At 46.6% G+C, this 22,680-nt stretch overlaps 2 protein-coding genes across 3 annotated transcripts in view; both read right to left on the reverse strand.

The window, feature by feature from the left end:
* The window catches only part of Fstl5 (follistatin-like 5), a 50,567-nt gene extending 48,627 nt beyond the window's left edge, over nt 1-1,940 (reverse strand). The window contains exon 1 of the mRNA XM_017897958.1: nt 1,499-1,940. The gene's annotated coding sequence lies outside the window, so the exon portion shown is untranslated. The remainder of the gene's footprint in view (nt 1-1,498) is intronic.
* Nucleotides 1,941-3,820: 1,880 nt separating this feature from the next.
* The window catches only part of knockout (Stork-head domain-containing protein knockout), a 126,112-nt gene continuing 107,252 nt past the window's right edge, over nt 3,821-22,680 (reverse strand). The window contains exons 4-8 of one of the 2 annotated variants that reach the window (XM_017897956.1): nt 11,826-12,281; nt 8,614-8,820; nt 7,825-7,988; nt 7,181-7,654; nt 3,821-7,021 (exon numbers count right to left, since the gene is read on the reverse strand). In XM_017897956.1, the coding sequence (XP_017753445.1) occupies nt 5,849-7,021; nt 7,181-7,654; nt 7,825-7,988; nt 8,614-8,820; nt 11,826-12,281 (2,474 nt within the window). In that variant the 3' untranslated portion in view covers nt 3,821-5,848. Of the gene's footprint in view, nt 7,022-7,180; nt 7,655-7,824; nt 8,010-8,613; nt 8,821-11,825; nt 12,282-22,680 lie in introns of both variants that reach the window. The other variant, XM_017897955.1, reaches the window with a different exon arrangement.

Consider the following 22,680-nt stretch of genomic DNA (forward strand, 5'->3'; position numbering starts at 1 on the left):
TTATTTCATTCCGCGGCAAAAGCGATTTTTATTTTAGCAAACGGAACGCTGGACAGTTTGGTCTAAAATAAATATTTCTCCAGCGAAAGAGATGCGCATTGTTTTTCAAATCGGAACAATAGAATCGAAAATCTTTTTTCCTAAACATCGTTTGTCGACGGGAATAAATCCCGGGGCCAGACGCGAAAATGGATTGTTTACGGCACTGCCGCTCCGTTCCCTTGTCACATGACGGATTCCAAGAGGTCGCGTGCTTCCTTTTCCCCCGGCATCGCAAATGAGAAAGCTCGGAAAAGCATTTCTCTCTCAAAGATACTTTCTCCGCGATACGGACCCTTGATGCTGAAATACTAGAAAGCAAGAGGGAAAGATCTCTAAAGAAGAGCAATTCCGCGATGTCTAGGATCGAGGGATTGCCTTACCTTACAGTGGGCATCGCGAAGGAAAGAGAGAGACGGCGACACGAGGCTCGAACTACAAGAGCGAACTCTTTCGATGAGATACGTAATTTTATCGATCTTGTCGTTAGTTCGTTCCCGCGAGCTACACGCACGGCGGAGCGCTGTGAAATTCCGCGATTCGAAATGTTCAGACCGAATGGTAAAAAGTGCTCGGTAAAAGGATGTGTTCTTCGGTGGAAGAAAAAAAAAATTATTCTATTGATCCGCATATTCCGGCGGCGCTCTGTTCCACCGACGGATAAATCTAGCATTTAGCCTCGCGTACACCAGCGTATCTACAGGTGGAGGCGCCTGCGCGTCGCCCCCAGTTGTTCGTAGATGTCACTCACACCTGCGTGATTACGGATATGCAGCTGTGTCTCTACGTATTCATCACACGCGTGCTGCACTCGCAGCCAGGACCGTGGGATTCTTCTATGTCGATTCATTTTGGACCGTGGTATCTTTCCTTTTTCCACTTCTCACTAGCCTGTATCTCTGTACTTTTCACCGTTTCCCTGGTCTCTACCGCGTTTTTCAAGCTCGTGGCCCGATTTACGTACCTTTCGGTAACGCGGGCTGCTAATAGGACTGGATGCATTGTGAGTGGAATCTGACGGTTATTTCTACAACGAATATTAAATGCGTCGGTATAAGGTTAGACTTGAACGCGCAAAATTCTCGTCTCGTATCTATTTAAGCTTGTCTCGTGACTTCGATGTTGTCGGCGAGACAGTTGATGCGTGATTAAACGTGATTGCACGGTTTACACGACGAATTCGTGATCGCCGTTTCACGTGTAGGTACGAGCGTGGTGCATTGTACGTTGACGGTCCGTTAAACGGTATTAAAGGCGACGTATTCATCGAGCGTGTATTCGATTTTAATGAAAATTTATTATCAGATTTAACTCGAACAAAACTTTTCAAACACTCGAATCGTAAAGCTTAAATCAATTATATCGAGGGTGAACGACTTCGCTGGTGCTATTCGATGAAAAAGTTTAGACAGGTAGAGAGTGAACATTAATCTTTCGAAGTGTAAATTATTTTACTCACTTTGTGTAACTGGTTCCGCCGAGACTGCTTCGTAGTAACAATCTTCACGGTCACTTTCACAACCACCGTCGAGACACTCTGCAAGTTTGTTTAGTCCAACCAGAGATTCTTGTGCATCTTTGCATCGGTATCGATATATTAATACGAGTCTCGATCTATTGGAAACGATCGTATTGGAAAATGGAGGAACTCGATCGGTAATTTCGCGTAGAATTCAAATCGTTTCGACTACGTTCCAGGCTGACGATTTCATGTTTTCATCTGATTACCGACCACTGATCTAAGAAACGAGTAACGTAAATCATCGCATCGGCGCGTTGATCGATGTGCAATTAATCGAATGCACGACCATACGAATGTATAAACAAAGACACGAATGGCGCGTGTGTGTATGTATGCGCATGCATCCGTCGATGGAGGATATGTAGGTGAAACCTTCCGACCGCAGTGATAGCTTGGGGTGTACTGAACATGAGGAGAGGGTTGGAAAACGATGTGGAATCTAATCTAACCTTACCTAACAGAGTGGTAGTGGCGCAGCGTGCGCCCTATAGTGCGCTTGCGTGGTTGTAGCTTCTCCTAAACTTTTCCGGCAATTTAAGCAATTAGGAAGGAAAGCGGAAACGGGTTTAACTAATGTGTTCGATTCTTATTCGATAGACGTTATTTTTCTACGAAAATGTTCCAGTTGCCGAAAGAGTTTCACGTGTTAGGTGTTTTACGGAATTTGTCGATGGGACGAAGTTAAACGATCCTATAGCTAATAGATCCGATTTTTTTTTTTCTTTCGTCGTAATATCGGACAATTGGATGTTTGAGATACAGTAAGTTAAGCAAACACATAAAATGAAAATTTATCATGAAAGAGAAATTACTTCGATTTAGAATAAATTTGATATTTTATTTAAATAATTAATAAAAGTTAATTGAATATGTGGATTAATTCAAATTGAAATCTGTAGTTTGAATGTTGAGTAGGTTATTCAATAATTTTGCTATGATATCTTAATATTATTTAAGATGGTATCAACTGCATTATCCTTATCATTGGCGAGATGTAGGTTAGCCATGAATATTAAAGACATCATATCACATGTTCTGAAATACCAACCACGAATAAGATTAGAAGGTTTCTTACGCCATCTGTGATTCGTTACGACGAATATTGTACGAGTAATAGAAAAAGATTTTCGTAGAAGAAAATGTTATTTATATAGAAGAAAATAGAAGAAAAAGTTTTTTGCTGCGTTGCATACTTAATAATTAGAGAGATTTATCATATATTTTATTCGATATAAGGGCATTATCTAATATATTTTTTTTTCTGGGTTCTGGTAATTGAAAACTTCCTTACCATTATAAGGTTGTTTCCAACGTGATCGATTCAGCACAGAATAAGATTATATTGTTGTGGCTAGAATTGAAACTAAATTAAACTGCTGGGTAAGGGAGTTTTATAATTACTAGCAAAGTAGGTATACAGATAAAAACTGTAATATTGTTAATAGCATAAAGTATGGTCTTCCGTTAAATAATTAGAGATAAATTTTCTATTGTATTGTATTCTTTTACAGATCTCGAGACATCATCTTTATCTACTGTCGATTTACATCTGATATTCTCCTTATCAAGAAAGTGTATAATTGGTTTCGACGTCTTGCTGGTAAGTTTGCAAGCACTATATAATTTTCTCTATAATGTTACTATTATGTTATATTCTTTTATCAAATTTATATTTTCTTGCAATATGCTTTATTTCCAACTTACTCCATTGGTATCTTAGTCTAGGCTATATCGGTAAAGTCGGAAATGAATAATAGCGACAATAGATTCAAATCTGTACTACATCTCATCTATGATCACGTGACGGGATCACGTGATATGATCATGTGACTAAACCCGTTCCGGTTATCGAGCACGTCTATTCGCGCGCGAATCTATTATTTACGTATTTCTTGTACTTACCTCGATGGTATTGCTTTTATTTCCGTAATTACGAGTTCAGAAAGTGAACAGTGCCAAGAGTGTAGAGTGATTCAGTGATTCATATTGATATATGATCATGCAATAATTGTAAAGAAGCGTGTACGGAATTTTGTCAGCCGCAGCCATGAACCTTTCTTACCATTCGTTCAACGCATGCGTCGTCTCGAGGTATTTGCAATATTATTTCAATTTTTAATTGCCCAGTTATACGAATCGAGTGTTAATACGATTTCTGTATTGGAGAATGGCGAAATAATTCTCTTAATAGTCGTGAACGATTAAATTTATAATTCGCGATTCGATAAGTGACAGAAGCATACATTTTTTTGTCTTCTTTATTATCATACGCTTTCGTTGTTATAATTATGATAGAGTAAGATTACACAAGTACTCTACAAGTTAGTTTTGATAAGAAATAAGGGCGTAAAACGCTCGCTGTCCTTCCATTTTCATAAAAATTGGAAGACGTAGAGGTGTATCGAAATTACTATCGGTTAATCGGTAATACAACGTACGAAATATACAAAGCAGGCACCGTCCATCGGTACCTAGTTATCTACCGTCTTACGACTATATGTCTGACGTTTAAGGTTAATATTGTAATTCGAACTTGAAACGGTGAGCCCGTTCACATCGCGACTGTAGTGTCGTGTGACGCCACGAGGTCGCACTGCAAGCGGTTTAAGGCGATTTAAGTACTATTAACGATTTTGGCACTTAGATTTACCATTGCACTAATTATAAAATGGTACCGCTTATTTTCTCAATAGGGGAATGCACCTCTTTTCGTTATACGTATCCGTCACAGTAATTTTGCGACACTGTAGGCAGTTGACTTCTGTGTTTCGCGTCACGATTATTTCATTCGGTATAAACGTTCTGCGCATGTGCAAGGTTCCGTTCAAACGATTGGCGGTTCCTCTCTTATAAACGGCGACTCTGTTTGAAAATTTCTTCTCGATATTTCAACACGGTTCGATCAGAGGTATCTATACGGTGTAATTTCGATATAAAATTTATACGTATACAGTGGTCATTTACGAAAAATTCGTTTCAAAAAAAATTTCACCCGTTTCGACGAGTGTCCCGATAAGTATAAGATAATCGTAATACGCTTTAATTATAGTCGTAATAGAAAGTCAATAACTATGTCCTAAACGCTACAGAAAGTTCACTGCACTACGCTTCCACTCTACTTTGGCATATCGACCGAAAGAAAATATCGTCTAACGCTTACAAACTCTCAACGTTCGAACGTGACGATCAACTCGAAATGAACGAATGGTGCACGTAAAATTACCGCTTTTATACATTTTCCACGAAGACTCGAGTTTTCCTTAGATTCATCGCTATCCTAAATCGACGCTACGGAAATTGGCAGTATTTGGAATTTGCAATAAAATATTATCTCTCTGTTTTTCTCTTTCTCTCTCTTTCTCTCTCTTTCTCTCTCTCTCTCATTCTCTCCCGTTCGAGTAAGGCAAATTGTCAGGCTATCGTACGTGAAGTATTGCTTTAGCAAATCGCTTTCACTCGGTAAAGCGATGCAAAACTGCTAACGTTACGACGCTGTGGTACCCGTTTATAGTTCATTTCGCGTACTACATTAAACAAAGATAAAAAAAGAAAAAGAGGCAACGGAGGCACGATTGGAATCTGACAACGCGTTGTTTGACGGCCGATTTATCAAAAGAGAATCGTGATTAATTTCATACGAAATGATACATTTACGCCTCCGATTCGCCCAAAACGGTACGGACAACGTTACGTTATACGACGCGAAATGCAATATTTTTGGATGGAAAGTCAGCAAATGAACGAACGACAAGTGGAATGACGATGCGACGAGCATACAGATGTTTGTAACTTAAATATCACTGGAATAAAATTATCGCTGGAACATATACTTCGCCGGATTGTTGAGTGCTGAGCTCTGAGCAACTAGGGATAAGCTAACGAATATTCTGCGTGTGTGGAATGGCTGGCTTTTATTTTACATCATCGAACGTACAGCCGCGTAAGCATATAGATGATCAATGGAAGCACAATGTTCGAGAATCACCTGGATGATAATCGATGGTCATTAACCGCGAATATTACTCAGATCGTGAAACTGTCGGGTAAAGAGATAGCGTGCGATCATGCGATACATATAGTTGATGAACATAACAAACGTTTATTTATTGGTAACTGTTACAATGCTCTCTATATGCTTAAGCAGTACAGCGTTCTTCCGTTTGCTATTTAACAATTCTACCACGACGCAAGCATACGAGATACCGAGAAGTTCATCATGCTAAAGTTCAACCTTTCACTGTACGAAACGCGTGGAAGCAACGTCTTTCCTGGTCGACGAGGAAAACTTTAAACGAGTCCAAAGTCGGTATGAACAGTAACGTCGCAGTTGTTAGGCTTCTCCGCGGCCGCCATGTTCACCTCGACCAACGTGTCCACGCTGTTGATCGGGCAACCCTTGAGAATCTTCTGCGCGGCCAGGCTGGTGAACTGGACCTGCATGTCGCTCAGGCTCGGGTACGAGTAGAGATCGCCTCGACTCACCGTCTTCTCTAGATTTGGCTCCGAGCCTTGCGGGGCCCTTTGCTGTTTCGTGGTCTCGAGGTTCTCTATGTAGACGTTGTTGAACGAGCCACCGAAACCGTCGAACGACTTGGTAGGCGAGGGTGGATTAGACGCGATGTTGTTCTTCGAACCGGGACGGAGGAGGTTTCTGTAGCTCAGAGCATCCTTCGACAGGGACAAACTCAGCTTCCTCGAGTTGTTCATGGCATCGTTGGTGTTCTTCATGCTGGTCGGAGGATGCTCGTTGACCAAAGAGTTCTTGTCGATGTTGTTGGACGAGCCGTCTATCAGATGGGCTTGGCTGTTGTTCAAACGATTCGTCAGCTTCAGTTTGTTCGGCACTTCCTCCTCGACTTTTGGCTTGTTCTCCTTATCGGACTCGGACAGCAGGTGGCTCGGTTTCGATTCCTTGCAAGCGTACAGCGAGGACGGACGCTCGAGCTTGCTCGACTTGTTCAGCTTCTCCTCGTCGAGCTTCGACTTGAACAGCTTCTCCTCGTCTATCTTGCTCTTGTACAGTTTCTCGCCGATCAATTCTCGGTCCTGCTTCTCCTTGCAATCCATCGTGTCCTTGTCAGCCAGCTTGGTCTTCACCGTCCCGTTCTCAAACGTGATCACCGATCTCATGGGAGAGTTATTCTGTTGCACGTAGATCTTTGTGCCGGGGGAGCCCGAGATGGTGGTCGTGCTGGTCGCGTTCGAGGCCAGTGTCACGCTGTTCTGAATAGCCCGTTGCTCCTGCGACGGGCTGACTGGGGTTAAATTCGTCGACACCTGTAGAGTGATCGAGTTCTGCGCTTCCTGCAACGGTGTCAACGATCCTTGTTGCACCACTTTCAACGGGGAAGATTTCGCTGGTAGCGTAGACGTCTTCAAAGGCGACGAGGAGAGCTTGCCACTAGATATTGACTTTCCACTGGAGTGGGACGAATGGCCGGACGATGTCTTTTGCAAAACCTACGGGGGTAAAAATCGTTATTCGAATGTCAGATCGAGGATAGAAATTAGACGGAATAATAAACGAAACGGAGATTTCGTGATATAGGGTATCGGAGATAGGATGGAATATGGAATACAGATGTGGTTAGGGTAAAGACGTGGATGATCGGTGTTTACCTTGTGCTGAGGCGATCCATTTGATTTGGTACCACTGCCAGTGGAATCGTGACTCGGTCGTCTGCAGTTGGATTGTCTCGTGCTGGATCTGCCTAGCGTGGCCGTCTTGGCCGGGCTAGCGTTGGTGGTTCTAACGGATCCGGAACTTCCGCCGCTTCTGCTGGGCGACGAGTTGGCCGAGTGTTTACCGTTCTGAGTTTGATTACGACCCTGATAGGATTCCTGGTTGGTACTCGGCGGCAGGACAGAAGCTCTGGACGTACATCTGCTTAGGCTGGAGCACTTTGATCTGGGCAGCGTGGAACACGGTGATCGATGTCGTCTGGAACTCCTTGGCGTCGAGTTGGCCAATAAACTAGAGGAATCGCCGCTGGCCTGGCGTCGATGTCGCCTCGGCAGTGTGGCGGATCGCACGGAGCTCGAATCATCCCATACTTGGAAACTGGCCTGCGATTGATCTAGACCCTCCATCATCTGAAAACGTTAGTCCGTTGTTAAGCTGAGCAGCGCGCGATTTAATCTCGGCGTTCGCGTTCAATTTCCGTCTGTCGGAATGGAAAATACGTGGATGCTTCTTTCTCTCTGTCTCGTTTTTCTCCTTTTCTCTGCCCGACGAGAAAGCATCGTTCCGATTCGAAACTCACCGAAGGGCTAGCGGCTCTCGTTTGCGTGGCTACGCTGTGTAGGTGAACGACACGTGGATTGAACCACTCGGTAGGAGGATACTGAGCACTGAACGTGCCCATTAACGGTGCACCCTTCCTCCGTGTGCTGCGTCGGAACAGCCTCGAGAGAAGACCTATTTTCTCTGAAAAAATCCCGGAGAAACCTTGAGAAAAAAGGAGAGGCCGATGTTGCATTTCGTAATGAGAGATCAGGGGGATCGAGGAAGGGCTCGCCAGCTAAGGGTGACTAAGAAGCTTCGTTTTTCTTGGATGTTCAGCTGTGATCGCGGATGTATAGGAAAAATTGGAGGATCGCGAAGAATCTTCCACCTAGGATTTTCGTATCGAGAGACAGATGGATGAGATGCAGAGAAAGCATGGTCTTAAATAATCCATACGTCGAGGATAAAGATGTACAGCGTCGGAACGAAAGTCTCGTTAACCGAAAGTTGTAACGCCGGGTGTTCATCGTCGGCTACGATAAGCGTTTCTCGTTTCTTATCTCCGCGTTCGACCAGTTCTTTTCGCGTGTACCGCGAGTCCGATTATGCGGTTTCGATTCGAGAACGGCGAATCCAGTGGAAACGTCTATCCGAAAGAAAAGTGGCTTTTACGAATGAGCGACGCGTACGAGACGCGAAACGGGACGCTTTCTTTTTACGAAAGATCGCGATCCAGATCCGAGCAACAGCCTTAAATGGAAAGCTAACACGTCCCGATTAAGCGATCACCCATCACCAAAACAATCCCTTCCCCGACTCGACTCACTGGTTGGGCTATGGGGCGCGCTGTCGGTGCTCGCGTATTCCGCGCTCGACGAAGTGTCGCTTCTTTCTGGCCTTCGTGGCAGAGACCGCGAACTTCCGCTTCTGTGTAAGCGTCTGGCGGATCCCCAAAGTCGCAGAGAATGTCGCCTCTCGAGGCGACCCGGCATCGATCGACATCTTGCGAACAGAACCTTGTCGTTGGGGTTACCTGCAAACGTGAAAATATATATATACTCTCCGTACCTTCCTGTAGACAATACGAAAGATTCGTAATTTCCAACGCGAAGGATTCGTAACTTCCAACGCGAAAGATTTGCCATTTTCAATGCGAAAGATTTGCCATTTCCAATGCGAAAGATTTGCCATTTCCAACGCGAAAGATTTGCCATTTTCAACGCGAAAGATTTGCCATTTACCAATGCGAAAGATTTGCCATTTTCAACGCGAAAGATTTGCCATTTCCAACGCGAAAGATTTGCCATTTCCAATGCGAAAGATTTGCCATTTCCAATGCGAAAGATTTGCCATTTCCAATGCGAAAGATTTGCCATTTCCAATGCGAAAGATTTGCCATTTCCAATGCGAAAGATTTGCCATTTCCAACGCGAAAGATCCGTAACTTCCAACGTGAAAGATTCGTAATTTACAACGCGAAAAATTTGTAACTTCCAACGCGAAAAATTCCTAACTTCCAACGCGAAAGATCCGTAACTTCCAACGCGAAAGATTTGCCATTTTTAACGCGAAAGATTTGCCATTTCCAACGCGAAAGTAACTTCCAACGCGAAAGATCCGTAACTTCCAACGTGAAAGATTTGCCATTTTTAACGCGAAAGATTTGCCATTTTTAACGCGAAAGATTTGCCATTTTCAACGCAAAAGATTTGCCATTTCCAACGCGAAAGATTTGCCATTTTCAGCTCGAAAGATTTGCTATTTCCGACGCGAAAAATTTACCATTTCCAACGTGAAAGATTCGTAATTTACAATGCGAAAGATTTGTAACTTCCAACGCAAAAAATTCGTAACTTCCAACGCGAAAGATTCGTAACTTCCAACGCGAAAGATTCGTAACTTCCAACGCGAAAGATTTGCCATTTTTAACGCGAAAGATTTGCCATTTCCAACGCGAAGAATTCGCAATTTCCAATGCGAGAGATTCACCATTTGCAACGCGAAAGATTCGCAATTTCCAACGCGAAAGATTTGCCATTTCCAACGCGAAAAATTTACCATTTCCAACGCGAAAAATTTACCATTTCCAACGCGAAAGATTCGTAACTTCCAACGCGCAAAATTTGCTATTTTCAACGCGAAAGATTCGCCATTTCCAACGCGAAAGATTTGCCATTTTCAACGTGAAAGACTCGCCATTTCCAACGCGAAAGATTCGCCATTTCCAACGCGAAAGATTTGCCATTTTCAACGCGGAAGATTCGTAACTTCCAACGCGAAAGATTCGCAACTTCCAACGCGCAAAATTTGCTATTTTCAACGCGAAAGATTCGCCATTTCCAACGCAAACGATTCTCCATTTCCAACGCGAAAGATTCGCCATTTCCAACGCGAAAGATTTGCCATTTTCAGCGTGAAAGACTTGCCATTTCCAACGCGAAAAATTTACCATTTTCAACGCGGAAGATTCGTAACTTCCAACGCGAAAGATTCGCAACTTCCAACGCGCAAAATTTGCTATTTTCAACGCGAAAGATTCGCGACGATCCCGAATATCTTTGTCGCTATCCCAAAAATGATCGCGAGGATGTTACAAACGAAAGGAAGAAGTAGGACGATAGGTCTAAGGAGATTCGAGTGCCGGCGATCGTCGGAGTCTTAATTCTCGATACAACGAACCGCGAGTCTCGAATCGCGTTCTCAAAAAGTGGAACACCCTCGTCCCTGATTTTCATCGTGGTACATAGCCAGAGGCGGTGGCGACGACCGACTGTGGGTTAGCAGCGTGAGAATCACTCGAGAAACGAGTCGGAGAAAAGTAGGAAGATTATATACGTGGCCCCCCACGTGATCCCGACAGCGTGTGTAACGGTAGACAATGTCGTGACCAATAGCTAATATATCGGCTGTGCTAAACGCTTTCCAGGGATCGCCGAGTTGGCACGGACACTGTTCCCTGCTATGTGTACCGACGCTCGCGTGTACGTCCTCCATACACGTGCTGATGTATGTAACAGGCGAAACATGCAAGGTGCCGAAGGTGTTTCCGTGTCAATGCGCCAGAAAATTCCAGTTTGCGCGGCTCCGAAACTTTGACCGACCACGACACCGCGAGCTGCAACTACAGCCACGACGACGGCCATCGGCAGGACGCCGAAGCGCGAGCGTGCTTTCAGCTTGGCGAACGCGATCGCATGCAAGGATGCACGGTGTGCACCATAGCGGTGGCGTTCAATGGCGCGGGTAACAATGTACCATCGTTGCACGCAACGTTCGCCGGCATTGCCGGATGACCATCGAGGGACGCTGATAGGGCAGAGCAATATATGGAAACGGTATTATCGTACAATGCTGAAATCGCGTTGCCCATAGCGGGCACACGCGGGATACCCGATAAAGAAAATGTCGACTTTTCTCTACACGGGCCCCGGTGATACGCGTTTCCATTTGAATTTCTAATTTTAAAGCTCGCGCGGGCATAAATTCGCGGCCGAGACGACAGCCACTCTAAATACCGAGATAAGGGTGGCGCAATTTAAATCGAATCGCGACAATTTTTCGATTCGACCCGCCGCAGGAAATGCCAAGGACGACAACAACATAAACGCACTGGACTCGTCCATCGAGTTTAGAGAAAAAGGTCTCCCGGTGCAGGCACAGCCAGCGAACGCTCCTCTTGGACACTCGCAACGATTCCCGAACACGTGCCGAACGGGTTTGCCCGGATCGACCAGTCTAACCGACTCCCATTGCGAGTTCCTTCGCGGCTCGAGCTCCTTCCAGGACTTTGCTTCCCGTCCCGTTCTTTTGCGCGAAAACGCGTAAGAGCTAGAAAGTAACTCCTCGTTTCGTTACGTGTCGCACCTATCCCTCGTCACGCTCCACTCCCGCACTTGGAAACACCTTTCGGAGCCATTTCGCGGCACGATTTGTCCCGGGATAAGCTCCAACCGAGCAACATCCTTCCCTTCGTCGAAGTTTGCCCGATAGATGGGGGGTAGAAGAAAATTTGGGCTCGTCAGACACGGGATTTCTTACCTCCGCAAATAACGTCTGCCAGATTCGTCTGAACAGCTTGATGCGTCACGTCGCCGTCCCTCAGGGTTAGCATCTCGCCGTGCACGAGCGCCATGGCCTCGTCGTTGGACATGAGCATGCTACCCTGACCTCTGGATCCGCTCACCTCTCTTGAACATCTCCTGGAGTTGCTGGAGTCGCGCCTGAGTCTTCTGGTCTCGGGCGTGACGACAAAGTAACCCTGTGACGTGTGATAGATCTTTCGTTCCTGCATGAGCTTCGCGAGGGCGTCGTAAACGAGTTCGCGGCTAGGTCTCTGCATGGCCGGAAATGCGTTCCTGAGAGCGGATCTGAGCGTGTCCAGCGTGGCAGCTTGCCTCTGAGAAGTTAACTCCAAAATGGCCCAACAAAGAGCTTCCGGTAGCGGCGTGAATTGTCCTTGGGCAACGGGGGCAACCAGGCAATCCTCGATGTCGCCTGTAACAGGAAGGAAAATTCCAATTAGACGTCCGGTCTCGTTGCACGCGCGGCCAAATGAATTCTATCGACGATTGAAATTACCGCGAAATTGATATAATCGTCGATCGTTATATTTTTCCTTTCTTTCTTCTACGAACCAGTCGGATAGTTACACGCTGTCGCGAATTCCTCGCTAAGCTTAACTCGCAGTTGACGCCTACCGAAAGGGATCAAGGCTGATTCTAACGCGAAACAACCGGTGGATGTAAAGCTTCTTAGAAGCACCAGTGATAAGATCGGACGTTACGAGACGTGCCTATAGGAACTTTAAAGTTCTCGCGTTCATTAAAATTCTCCGTGTATATTCGCTCGACAGAATGAAACCGTAATAGCCGAGTTGCTTGCCAGGAACTAGCGACATTCAGGCAACCGCCTTTCTAGCTTCAGCCGAGGCGGTTCGGGTTTCCATGCGCGTACCGGCTACAAACGGAGTATTTCATTAACGAACACATGTAACCTTCCGACTATCTAACGTAATATTTAAGACATTCACTCGAAAGGCTCGGATCGCGTTTCCCTTTTCGCGAAAAATACCGGGTGTCCTAAGAATCGCGACAAAAACGGTCGCACGCGATTCTACGTCCAAAAATACGTCGAAAAGAAAGAGCGACATTTTTTCCATCGAGCCTTCGTTTTCGGGGAAATCGACGCGATGAATCTCAGAGTGGGCACGCGCTAGACGCACACCCGACGGATCTTCAGATAAATTTTTCTCGAAAACGGAACTTCATACGCAAAAACGTTACTCTTCCTTTTCTACTCATTTTTACACGTAGAATCACTATCCACTCGCTCGAGTCGCGATTTTTCGCGTACTCGGCATATATCGAGGTTCGTTGCTCTTCGAAAAAATGCAGCTCCGTGGTATTTAAATCGATCTCCCGATTAATTCGCGATTGCGCGCGAGGCTCATCTCGGATGGAGATGCATCGTGGAAAAAGCGGCATTACACAGGGTGCATTTCAATTTTAAATCTCGTTTGATCCAGGACAGTTTCCGATATCATCCTGGTTCAAAAGAACGTCGGGCCCTTTGCGCGCCGGACTGTTTCGCGTAATATCGAGATCGCGGAAACGTATTCACGGGTCTTTGGAGAACATGTCGATTTTCATTTCCGACGAACACGGTCGGTCGTATTAAGTTCGTGACAAGTACATCGCGGCGAATCCGCGGCGCATTCGCATGCGAGCGATGCGCGCTTGTAAATCCACTTACGGAATATTCCCGCGGATCTGTCGTGCATAGAATGGCGCGATGCGCGCGTAGGTATGCCCGCGTGAAAGCGGAAAATTTAAACGACCAGGCGGCTCGTATAGTTCGTAAATCGTGCTTTATTGGTATCGATTCGGTCATTCGCGCGAATCACTCGTAACCGTAGATTTATCGACGCTATTATTAATATACGTTTATTAAACGCTTAACGAGGTAATATAACGTTACGTGAACGTATCTCAACCTTTGATGCGAAAAGAGAGAGAGAGAGAGAGTGAGAGAGGGAGAAAGATTTTTGTTGGAGGAGGCAAGGTGGGCACGAATACATATACACGTATTACCGATAAATACTAGGCACTTTCCCATTCGTGACAAATGTCTTCTATTTATAATATCATAGACAGTGTAACGCGTGTAATTTCTAACTCAGCCGCGAGAGGGATGACAAACGTGACTGGCGGGTAGTTTGAATTTTCGCGAGACGAAACGGTTAGGTCACTGGATGCATTCCCACGTGCAAGAGAGTCGTATAAAGACGGTCAATTTCTAGACCAGGAGCAGAGAAAACTGGTATCCCGGAGTAGATCTGCTTCGGGCTAACAATACCTAATTAGCGTTTTAAACGTCAGTCAAACAGCGCACCATAAACGCGGTACAGGCAGGGTAATTAAGGCTGGATGGAAACTGAAAATTTTCAAAGCCTTAGACGGGGATAGAGGCGGAGCGAGGTTCGCGGCAGGATCGAAGTCTTTGTTCTTCCGGTCACGTTTTAAGGTGACTTTCCAACCCCCTGGGGCCCTCCTGGTCGCGTACATTTTGGTCCACGCCCACGAAAAGACTATGGATTATTCTAAGCCCGCGACTTCGAAGGAACTCCGAAATTCCTCTTGTATCCGCGCACGCTCGTGCGGGGAATATTCAATGCTGTCAGGAGCACAATGTGTAGCAAACAGCTTGTCATCGGAGAGGCCGTGTTGCAATCTACGAGCAACCGTATCGTATCTTCGCACCCGTATACCTCTCTTTTCTCATCCGGGGCACGTACCTGGATCGTCGCATTTGTCTCTCCTATTTCCTCCTATCCTCCGATTTTTCTCAGGGAACCTTTAATTCGACTTGGTCTACGTTACATTTGACAGCGATCACTTTTAACACTAGATTTACGAAACTCATGAATTATACGATGGTAACAGATTTAGTTAACTCATATTAAGACTGTTAATATTGTAGAAACTGTGGTAAGTGGTAAATAACAGAACTATTTATTAATTAATAATAATAACATAGTAGATTAACAATGTGTGATGACGATTAAGCATACGAATCTGTATCAATTACAACTTAAAACTACAACTCAACTCAACAACACAATACAACTCAGCCAGTTACAACTAATGGCTCACAACTAAAATACAACTAAACAACTAACAACTAATAACCCCTCTCTACACAACGCTGTTCTGCTCAGAAGTCCTAAGACCTAAGAAGTCCTAAGACTTTGTCCTAAGACTGTCCCCAAGACTGCTGTCTATTATCCTGCGATACTACAATATTGTAATTGTTTTTAAATTAAACTAATCGTTGAAGAAAGAAAAGACACGTGGTTGCCTTTACCTGTAGATTTGACAGGTGTCAATAGAAATAGGTATATAGATAGCGTTCGTAAAACTAGCGTTAACGACGCTTTGGTGTAATTAGACAGAATGGAGCTGAGTAAATCCGAATAAGGTCTGCTCTGCAGATGAAGTCCAGTTGGGCCCTAGCAAAATTATCCGTTGTTTAGCTCGAAATATCGCAAATAGTCCGACTATATTAGTCGAGAGATTGAAAAACAGGTATCATCAGCGGGAGATAACAGTGTTCGGTTGACATACGTCTCTAATCCTTGGGATATATATTTTTGAAACGGTACCGAAGTAATTTGCTGCTAAATCCTGTCAATAGCTGTTCGATTCTCAACGGTGATTATATTTTATCGGAATATCGTGGAATCGCGACACGACTTCGCATGAAACCTGCTGCATCTCGACTCGTTATCTTGTTACACTGATAGATCGTCGAACGGAACAGATGGTACGCGAATTCGCTTGTATGAAAGCTAACTATCGTTTCTATACACCGCACCGTAGACCCCGTGACACAATAAAAGCGAGTCGAATATACTTTCATTCGTTCACCCTCGTCTCGAGCCACGGTGGACCTTCGAAATGCATTTTAATATATTTCGCCCCATCCCCGAGCGCCATATGCCAATTTCGAGGGGTGGCCCGGGCTTCCGCGCGCGATATTGCGCTGACCCTTGACAGCCATCGATCGCTCCGAGATTGAAAAATATCCGGTAAATCTCGCGCAGAAAAAAATTCCACGAGTATCCTAGTATCGTTATTTAAAAAGACTCGCGTACGTTGCAGTCAAAATCCGAGATCGCTCGAAACTAGTTTTATCTCGGACCTTTCGTCGATACCGGTTCCGACTAGTTAATTCTGGAATTAATTCGACGCTTTTAACCGAAACTCGTTTTCACTGAACAAAGTGTCACGCTCGTTGGGGAAAGAATTACACAGCGAAGAGAAGTTTTTGTACAAAAGAGAGAAATCTTCTTAATAATCTTCGTAATGTCAAATTGCATTAGGATATGACATGTCATGACATGTGAAACATGGAATAGGTTCCTCCTCAGTGATTCCCGCGAGTCAGAAATATTAATTTGAAATATTTAACCCTTTACACTCGACGACTTTTTCGTTACAGAGAAATAGTAATTCGAAGACTCTCTGTCGTAGAGTGGACGATATTTTTAAAATGGTAAATGAGAAATCATATGCAAATTAAGACAGAATTATTTTTCTTCGACATTCCACACATCGTTAGGTAATTTTAAATTTGATATATTAATTAACGTCGATCTTTAGAACGTAATTAAATAATGACTGAGAGTCACCTCTCGAATGCAAAGGGTTAATTAAATTAATTCGGTCAATTTCCGAATTACCTGGCCAAAACTAGCACGAATAGATCTTGCTTTTCCTAACGATATTTCTCGATTTAACCGAGCAATCGCGCAATCATCCTAAGCTGCTGCGCTCTTTCTACAGATTTAAAACACACTCGGTATCCTCGTTCCGTGAATGAAGGAGACGTCATCCAACATCTGTCGCGTGAAATCGCGCGGCGTGCAATTTTCCGAAGGTCGTGCTCTTCCTCCTTTTTCCTTTCATACGAATTTTTGTTTAAGCTGGTTAAATGCTCCGCGTAACAATGAATCTACCCTCTGGAACAGGTCGAGATCACGGATCACTGCCATTTCCGCGCACCGTTCGATGACGCTCACTGTTCTAGTCCCCTAGTTGCTTTGAATCCTCGTTTGCGGGCCGGCAGGAAGGAACAGAGCTGTAATTACGTGTACGCCAGAAAACGCCTACCTGGCTACACTCTTGTTAAAGGGTTGTCGTAAATAGGCCGGACAACCTTCGTATGGGAATTACCGGCGAGATCTCGATGTACTTCTTGCGCTACCGCGAGTTTTCTCGTTTCTTCATTAACGAGCAGCTGTCCGGTGGTATCCTCTCTTCGGACCGTTCGCGAGAAACCAGTTTTGCATTCGAGAGTCGTCTTTCCTACGATTCTAACGTATCGGATAATATTAGATTTTCAATTTCTACCAACGTCAGCGTTCCACACGACGCAGTGGCAATGGTGGCCGCCGCGCGCCATCGTGAAATCGCTCTTCTGCTTCTTCAGCACGCTCGGCGCCGGAGCTCCGTGGCCGTCGCGGCGATGATTATGATTCTTTCGCGACTTTCTCATGGAATATTCATCGCGCGGTTATTCCAGTGGAAAAGTTGGAAACGGTCGTTACGCGAGGTCCAGTTGCCCACTTCCCTGGAATTTCTCCGCGGCCCACGGAGGGAGTTGCGCACGTAATTATGCAAGGAGGTAGCCCACCCACGCGTTCCTTTTAAGGAACGAGCCGACCACGAGAGTTCGAGAGCAGACGAAGAGGACTGTGAAAACGGTTACGGACAGGTGCGCGATCTTTACGGTTCTCCGTTTCCATATTCCCGCCGATTTTCTCTCCATTTTCCTGGCGGCCTCTGTGTAACCTGTTGCCTCCGGAGGACGAGACTGGGACGTGGGGAACGCGTATGGAAACAAGGTGCCCGATTACAAACGACGTTATTTATCGTGGTTTATCGCGCGAGGCTCGCGTTACCGACCACGCCTGCACGACCGTCGAAATTATCCGCACGTTACACGGGGGAATACTTGGACTCGGTGATAACCTACGCGCCATTTCGCGTATGCCTCGCTCGAAATAGCTCTATTCGCCGCGACGACTAGTTTCTCCGGGGACAAAAAAGTCGTGGAATGGTTTTTCCAGGCTGTTCCCCGATACGCGGCTACACGTCGGAGGCTCGACCGATCGGATTGCAACAACGAATCCGCGAGTATTTTATTCGGCGAACGGCGAGCGAAGAAAGTTATAAAGTCCCGTGGTAAAGTACGGACAGAGAAATTTATTTCTACTTTTTACTCGCCGGATGGCCGAGGTGGACGCGTAAGAGTCCCCCACGCGATCCCCGGGGCTTGAAATTTATTCGCGAGCGCGGACCGTTTCGCATGTGGAAGCATGTATACAAGTGTATGGGCAGTAAATGGCCCAACTAAGACGGCATAATGCCTGCGTGGGAGAGGCCAGTTTCGATCTCGTTTACGAGATCTTATCCGGCGCGAGCGCGGACGGAAAAAGAGGCAGGATAATACCCGCGTCGTTACACCGTGAGCTGCCAACAAACACGGGGATCACGAAGAAACCGAGAAACGTTCGGGTTGCACAATTTTCGCGGGGCTGCGGACGAGGACAGGCAGGGGCCAGGGAGAGGCCAGTTGGATCGTGGAACTCGATACGTCAGTTTCTGGGGCGTGGAACATCGCGTTCCTCGTGAGAATCTCGTCCCGGACGCGTTTTCGATGCTTTCCACCGTAAACCAGGTAACAGCAGCAGCCCCGTCCAATGTTTCTCGCCTCGAACCACGCGGTTAATAATCGGCCAGACAGGAGGTGTAGAGCAGTGGGAAACGTGGAAAACGTTGGGTCGGTGACGCAACGCGAAATTTACTATCGCAGAAGGTACCTCTAGCCGGATCGGACTCGACCGGCCGGTTATATCGAGGCTAGGGGGGAACAAAGAGACCACCGATAAGTTTCTTCTATTTTCCAGGGATCGTCGTTTACACGCCAGCCTCGTATCGTCGAGTTTCGATCTCTTTAGATTCAACGATTTCACACCCGGGATCCTCCAGAAATCATCGGTATCCGCGAGTAACGACGCGACGTAGCGTAAAATACAGTTTACTGTTTTGTCGTAACGATAAAGCTGCACACGGCTCGAGGGGCCCCTCGGTAAACACAGATGAACACCTGCCAAGCTGGCGAGCCCCGCGAGCCGCTATTATTACCGGCTCCCTTGTACCTTTCTATCATTCCGCGAGGCCTTTATTATAATATCCGAGGCGGCCCACGTAGATAGCGCACGGCAACGAGGTAAGAGGCAGACTCGTGGTATTCGGTCGATTCGCCCACGCGAATATCGTCGAGGTATCACCGGGCAGAAAGAGACACCCCGGAGGGTGCACGGTGCGAGAAGGATGCTGCGCGCGAACGAGCGCGCACTTCGAACTTCGAGACACACGGTCGGATCACTTCCGGTGTACTGGTACACGGTGCAGAACACGATGCATATATCCTTATCGCCGTGATCCATCGTGTCGGTTGGCCGACCTCCGCCGCTTTATGGGTCTGCCCATGGGAAATGGCAAAGACCACTTGCAAGGAATCACCTCGTAACAAGACGACCTTTGAGTCCCCGGCCTATCCTCTACCAGCCGGCGACGCTGTTCTATGCAAATCCAAAAGACGCTATTCGTCCCCCTTCTGTCCCCTTTCTGTCCCCTTTCTGTCCCCTTTCAGACGACCGCCCTCCTTTCTCCCCATTTCTTTCTTCCTTTCTTTCCTTTTTTCTCTCTCCTCCGCGATGTCCATCGCGTCGTCACCGAGTCGCGATAGAAAACGCCATCGTCCACCATCTTGAGTAGCTCGGACGGAGCGCGCGTCTCGGGTTCGCTGGAGGTTGCATCGCGTACGAGGAAGAGTTGCAGACAGATCGATGTTCTCGGTGAGAAACGCATCGAGCCACGTCGCGTTCTACCCGGTTACGGCTGCGTAGTAATGAGTTTTACCGCCAAGCTTGATAGATTATATCAGACGCGTATGTGCGTGGTCGGCAGTCTGCCGTATTCATTAGGAAAACGCTTTACCTTTCACTTCTGGTCGCGAGCAAATAGTGTCTTTATGGTGTACGGTAGCCTGGCGGGGAAATAGTTCCGTGTTTAAAACGCAATTAACGATAAACTTGCTCAAAGGCATCGCGCGCGGTCCAAGCGAACGCTTCGTTGTCTCTGGTACTTGGCTTTCGCAGCCAAGAGCCCCCCAGCGTCCGGGGGGGATCGTCGACGTATGATTCGTCGATCTGGACGCAACAGCGGCGAACAAAAGCCGAACAAAGAACCAAGTAACCAGGGTTGATGGCTGAGAGAAAGGAACGTCGGTGTATCGGCTTGGGATTCAGACGTCTGTTCCTTCCCAGTGGTCCCTTCGCGTACGATTCTCTCGGGAAAGGTGTGGTTGGTGGCACCTTGGTCAGATGCGGGCTGCTGGCTGGCTCGTTCGTTGCTATCGGATTTATGTATTGCCGTCGACAATCGATACACTACCGAGTTAACAGCCGACCGTTTTGTTATCCGCGCGCGGAATGCAAATACATTGCGTAACGTCAAAGCACAAGTCAATCGTCTGTGGAAGCACGTGTTTGTCCGCTCGTGTAATAATCGTGTATAGCCTGAAACGGTTGCCAGGTTTAATCGTTCGAATCGTTCCGAGCCGGAAACAGCGACGTTCGTCGAGAATTACGAGAAGGAAGGCAGCTGCCAGGGTGCATTACGGAATATCGCGTCGCAGACCCCTGGTAGACGTAACAGGCTCACCAATCGCAGGACGGGTCTGTCGATTTCTTCTTGCTTTTTCGGATTCGACCGCCATTAGCGAACGGTGCGTGCACAGAAGTGACCCCGGTGCAAATGGGTATCGATTGGAGAACAATGGGCCCGTTCGCCATGCCGGCTCGCGAAGATGATTGGCACTTCTCGCGAGGCTGGTCGAGCCTATGTATCTTGGTGCCCGCACCGCTTCGCCTTCCTTCACGGACGGTCACGAAAGATGATATCTCGAGCGAAACATATCGAGGTACCCACGACCTTTGAAGAATAAAATCGCCGATGGAAGAGGCCCCGCGAGACAAAAAGGCCTGTCGCTGTAAATTTCATGCAAATCTTGGCTTTCCGTGAATTCGTCAGCTTTCACCGGTGTTCGTGAGACCCCGAGTCACAGGACACAATGGGGATACACGCAGCCTCCCCTCCGGGCTTTTATGAAATCCTATACCAGATGTCCGTACGTATTTCCTGTTATTTATTCACCGCTATACGTGCCTCCTATGCGATAAATAGTTCATCGAATCGTGATTCGAGATCCTAATCGTCTCTTCCTCGCTGATACCCTTGGTTAATCATTTTTCTCGGATAAGCCACGATATCATTCCGCTCCACTCCATCGGGGATCTCTTGTTAGAAATCTCTCGCTTATGCGACAAGCTACCCATTAGTAACCCGTATACGTATTCGCATCCTCTGATCATCCTCGCCTTGAACGCGGTGATGATTTTATTTTATTCCCAGTCGAGAATCTAAAATTCACTCGTCGATCGAATGCAAACGATGCAACGCAATCTGTGTAAAAACGAAGGAGAATGAGAATGGGAAATTCGTCACTCTTGCGAAGTGCAAAGTACAGTCTTCGTGCAATACGAAAGCGTGGATCGAACCTCGAAGATAACGCAAACCCGGGGAATTTACTCTGCATCGTATATCGAGTTAAAATTCAGATAAATATTTACCCAACAACATTCGTGCGATTTTTACAGCGTGTCGTAACGGAACCGCGTTGTCGGAGTAGCGTGTTATAAGCCGGTTAACTGTATCGTATTTTGATACCTTGCTCTTCAGCAGCGAACGCGTCTAGATGGAAAGTTTAATGCCGCTACTCGTGAATCAACACGGCGTTTAACGCGCAGAAGGAATTATCTCGGCGAAACATATAGGAGAATAGTTAATAAACTCTAGCCGTCGAAGCGTCGAGAGGCCTTTCGCAGCAACGGGGTCATAGAGTAGGTGTTATTTCAATTATTCGAAGCAGCCTAGTATCCCAAGCATCCGCGCGTTAGCAGGGTTCGTCTTCGAAGGCTGCACACGTGCTGATGGAACATTCGGAAGGAACTACTGACCGACATCGTTGCCCGATGCAAATGGGTTGCAGGCCGGTCTCGTAGGTAGGTAACCTTTGAGTAACGACAGTCACGAGGAGTGATGGGAGTCGTGATCTTCCCCGAGAATTCTGCGATTGGATCCGGGTCGCGACAATGTGCTTGCCGAGGACGATCTTCGCGTTCCTAATGATGGTCGGTTAAGGCCTCGTAAAGTTCCACTCTGGTTCTGCCTATCCGTGGTCTTTAGCCTATCTGCCGGGGAAGAGGAGCCCGGGCTAGGTCGTTAGGCGCGGTGTCCTCTCTCTTTCGTTATCGAACGGAGAAATTAGAATTTCGCGCAGCTTATCTTCCCTCTTCGTCTTTTTTTCGGCCATCGAACTCGATCTACCGGTCGCATAAATCAACCGCGAGAGATTGCAAGTGTTTCTCGCTAGACCTTTCGAATTGGTGCGTGCGGCAAAGCTAACGAGTTCTCGAAGCCTTTTCTCGAAGTTCTTTCCGAGCCGATCCTTGAGTTTTTGTCGCGTTACCGGTTCATACGGGAGAATAATAGCTCGGTTGATCCGGGGAAAAAAGGATCGATTTGCAGCAGGCACACGTGTTAGCGTTGGTCATCGAAGGAGGTAACAATGCGACGCTATTAACGGCGTGGCGTGAAAGGCAGCCGCGATTATTCTTTCGTGCGTCGTTACCAGCCATCGAGCAGGTATTTCCAGATGGACACACAGGTAGGAGCAAAACGGGGGTAGCGCGGTATATGGTTCA

The sequence above is a fragment of the Eufriesea mexicana genome, unplaced genomic scaffold, assembly GCF_001483705.2.
Source record: "Eufriesea mexicana isolate 0111107269 unplaced genomic scaffold, ASM148370v2 scaffold596, whole genome shotgun sequence".
In the NCBI taxonomy this organism is placed as follows: domain Eukaryota; kingdom Metazoa; phylum Arthropoda; class Insecta; order Hymenoptera; family Apidae; genus Eufriesea; species Eufriesea mexicana.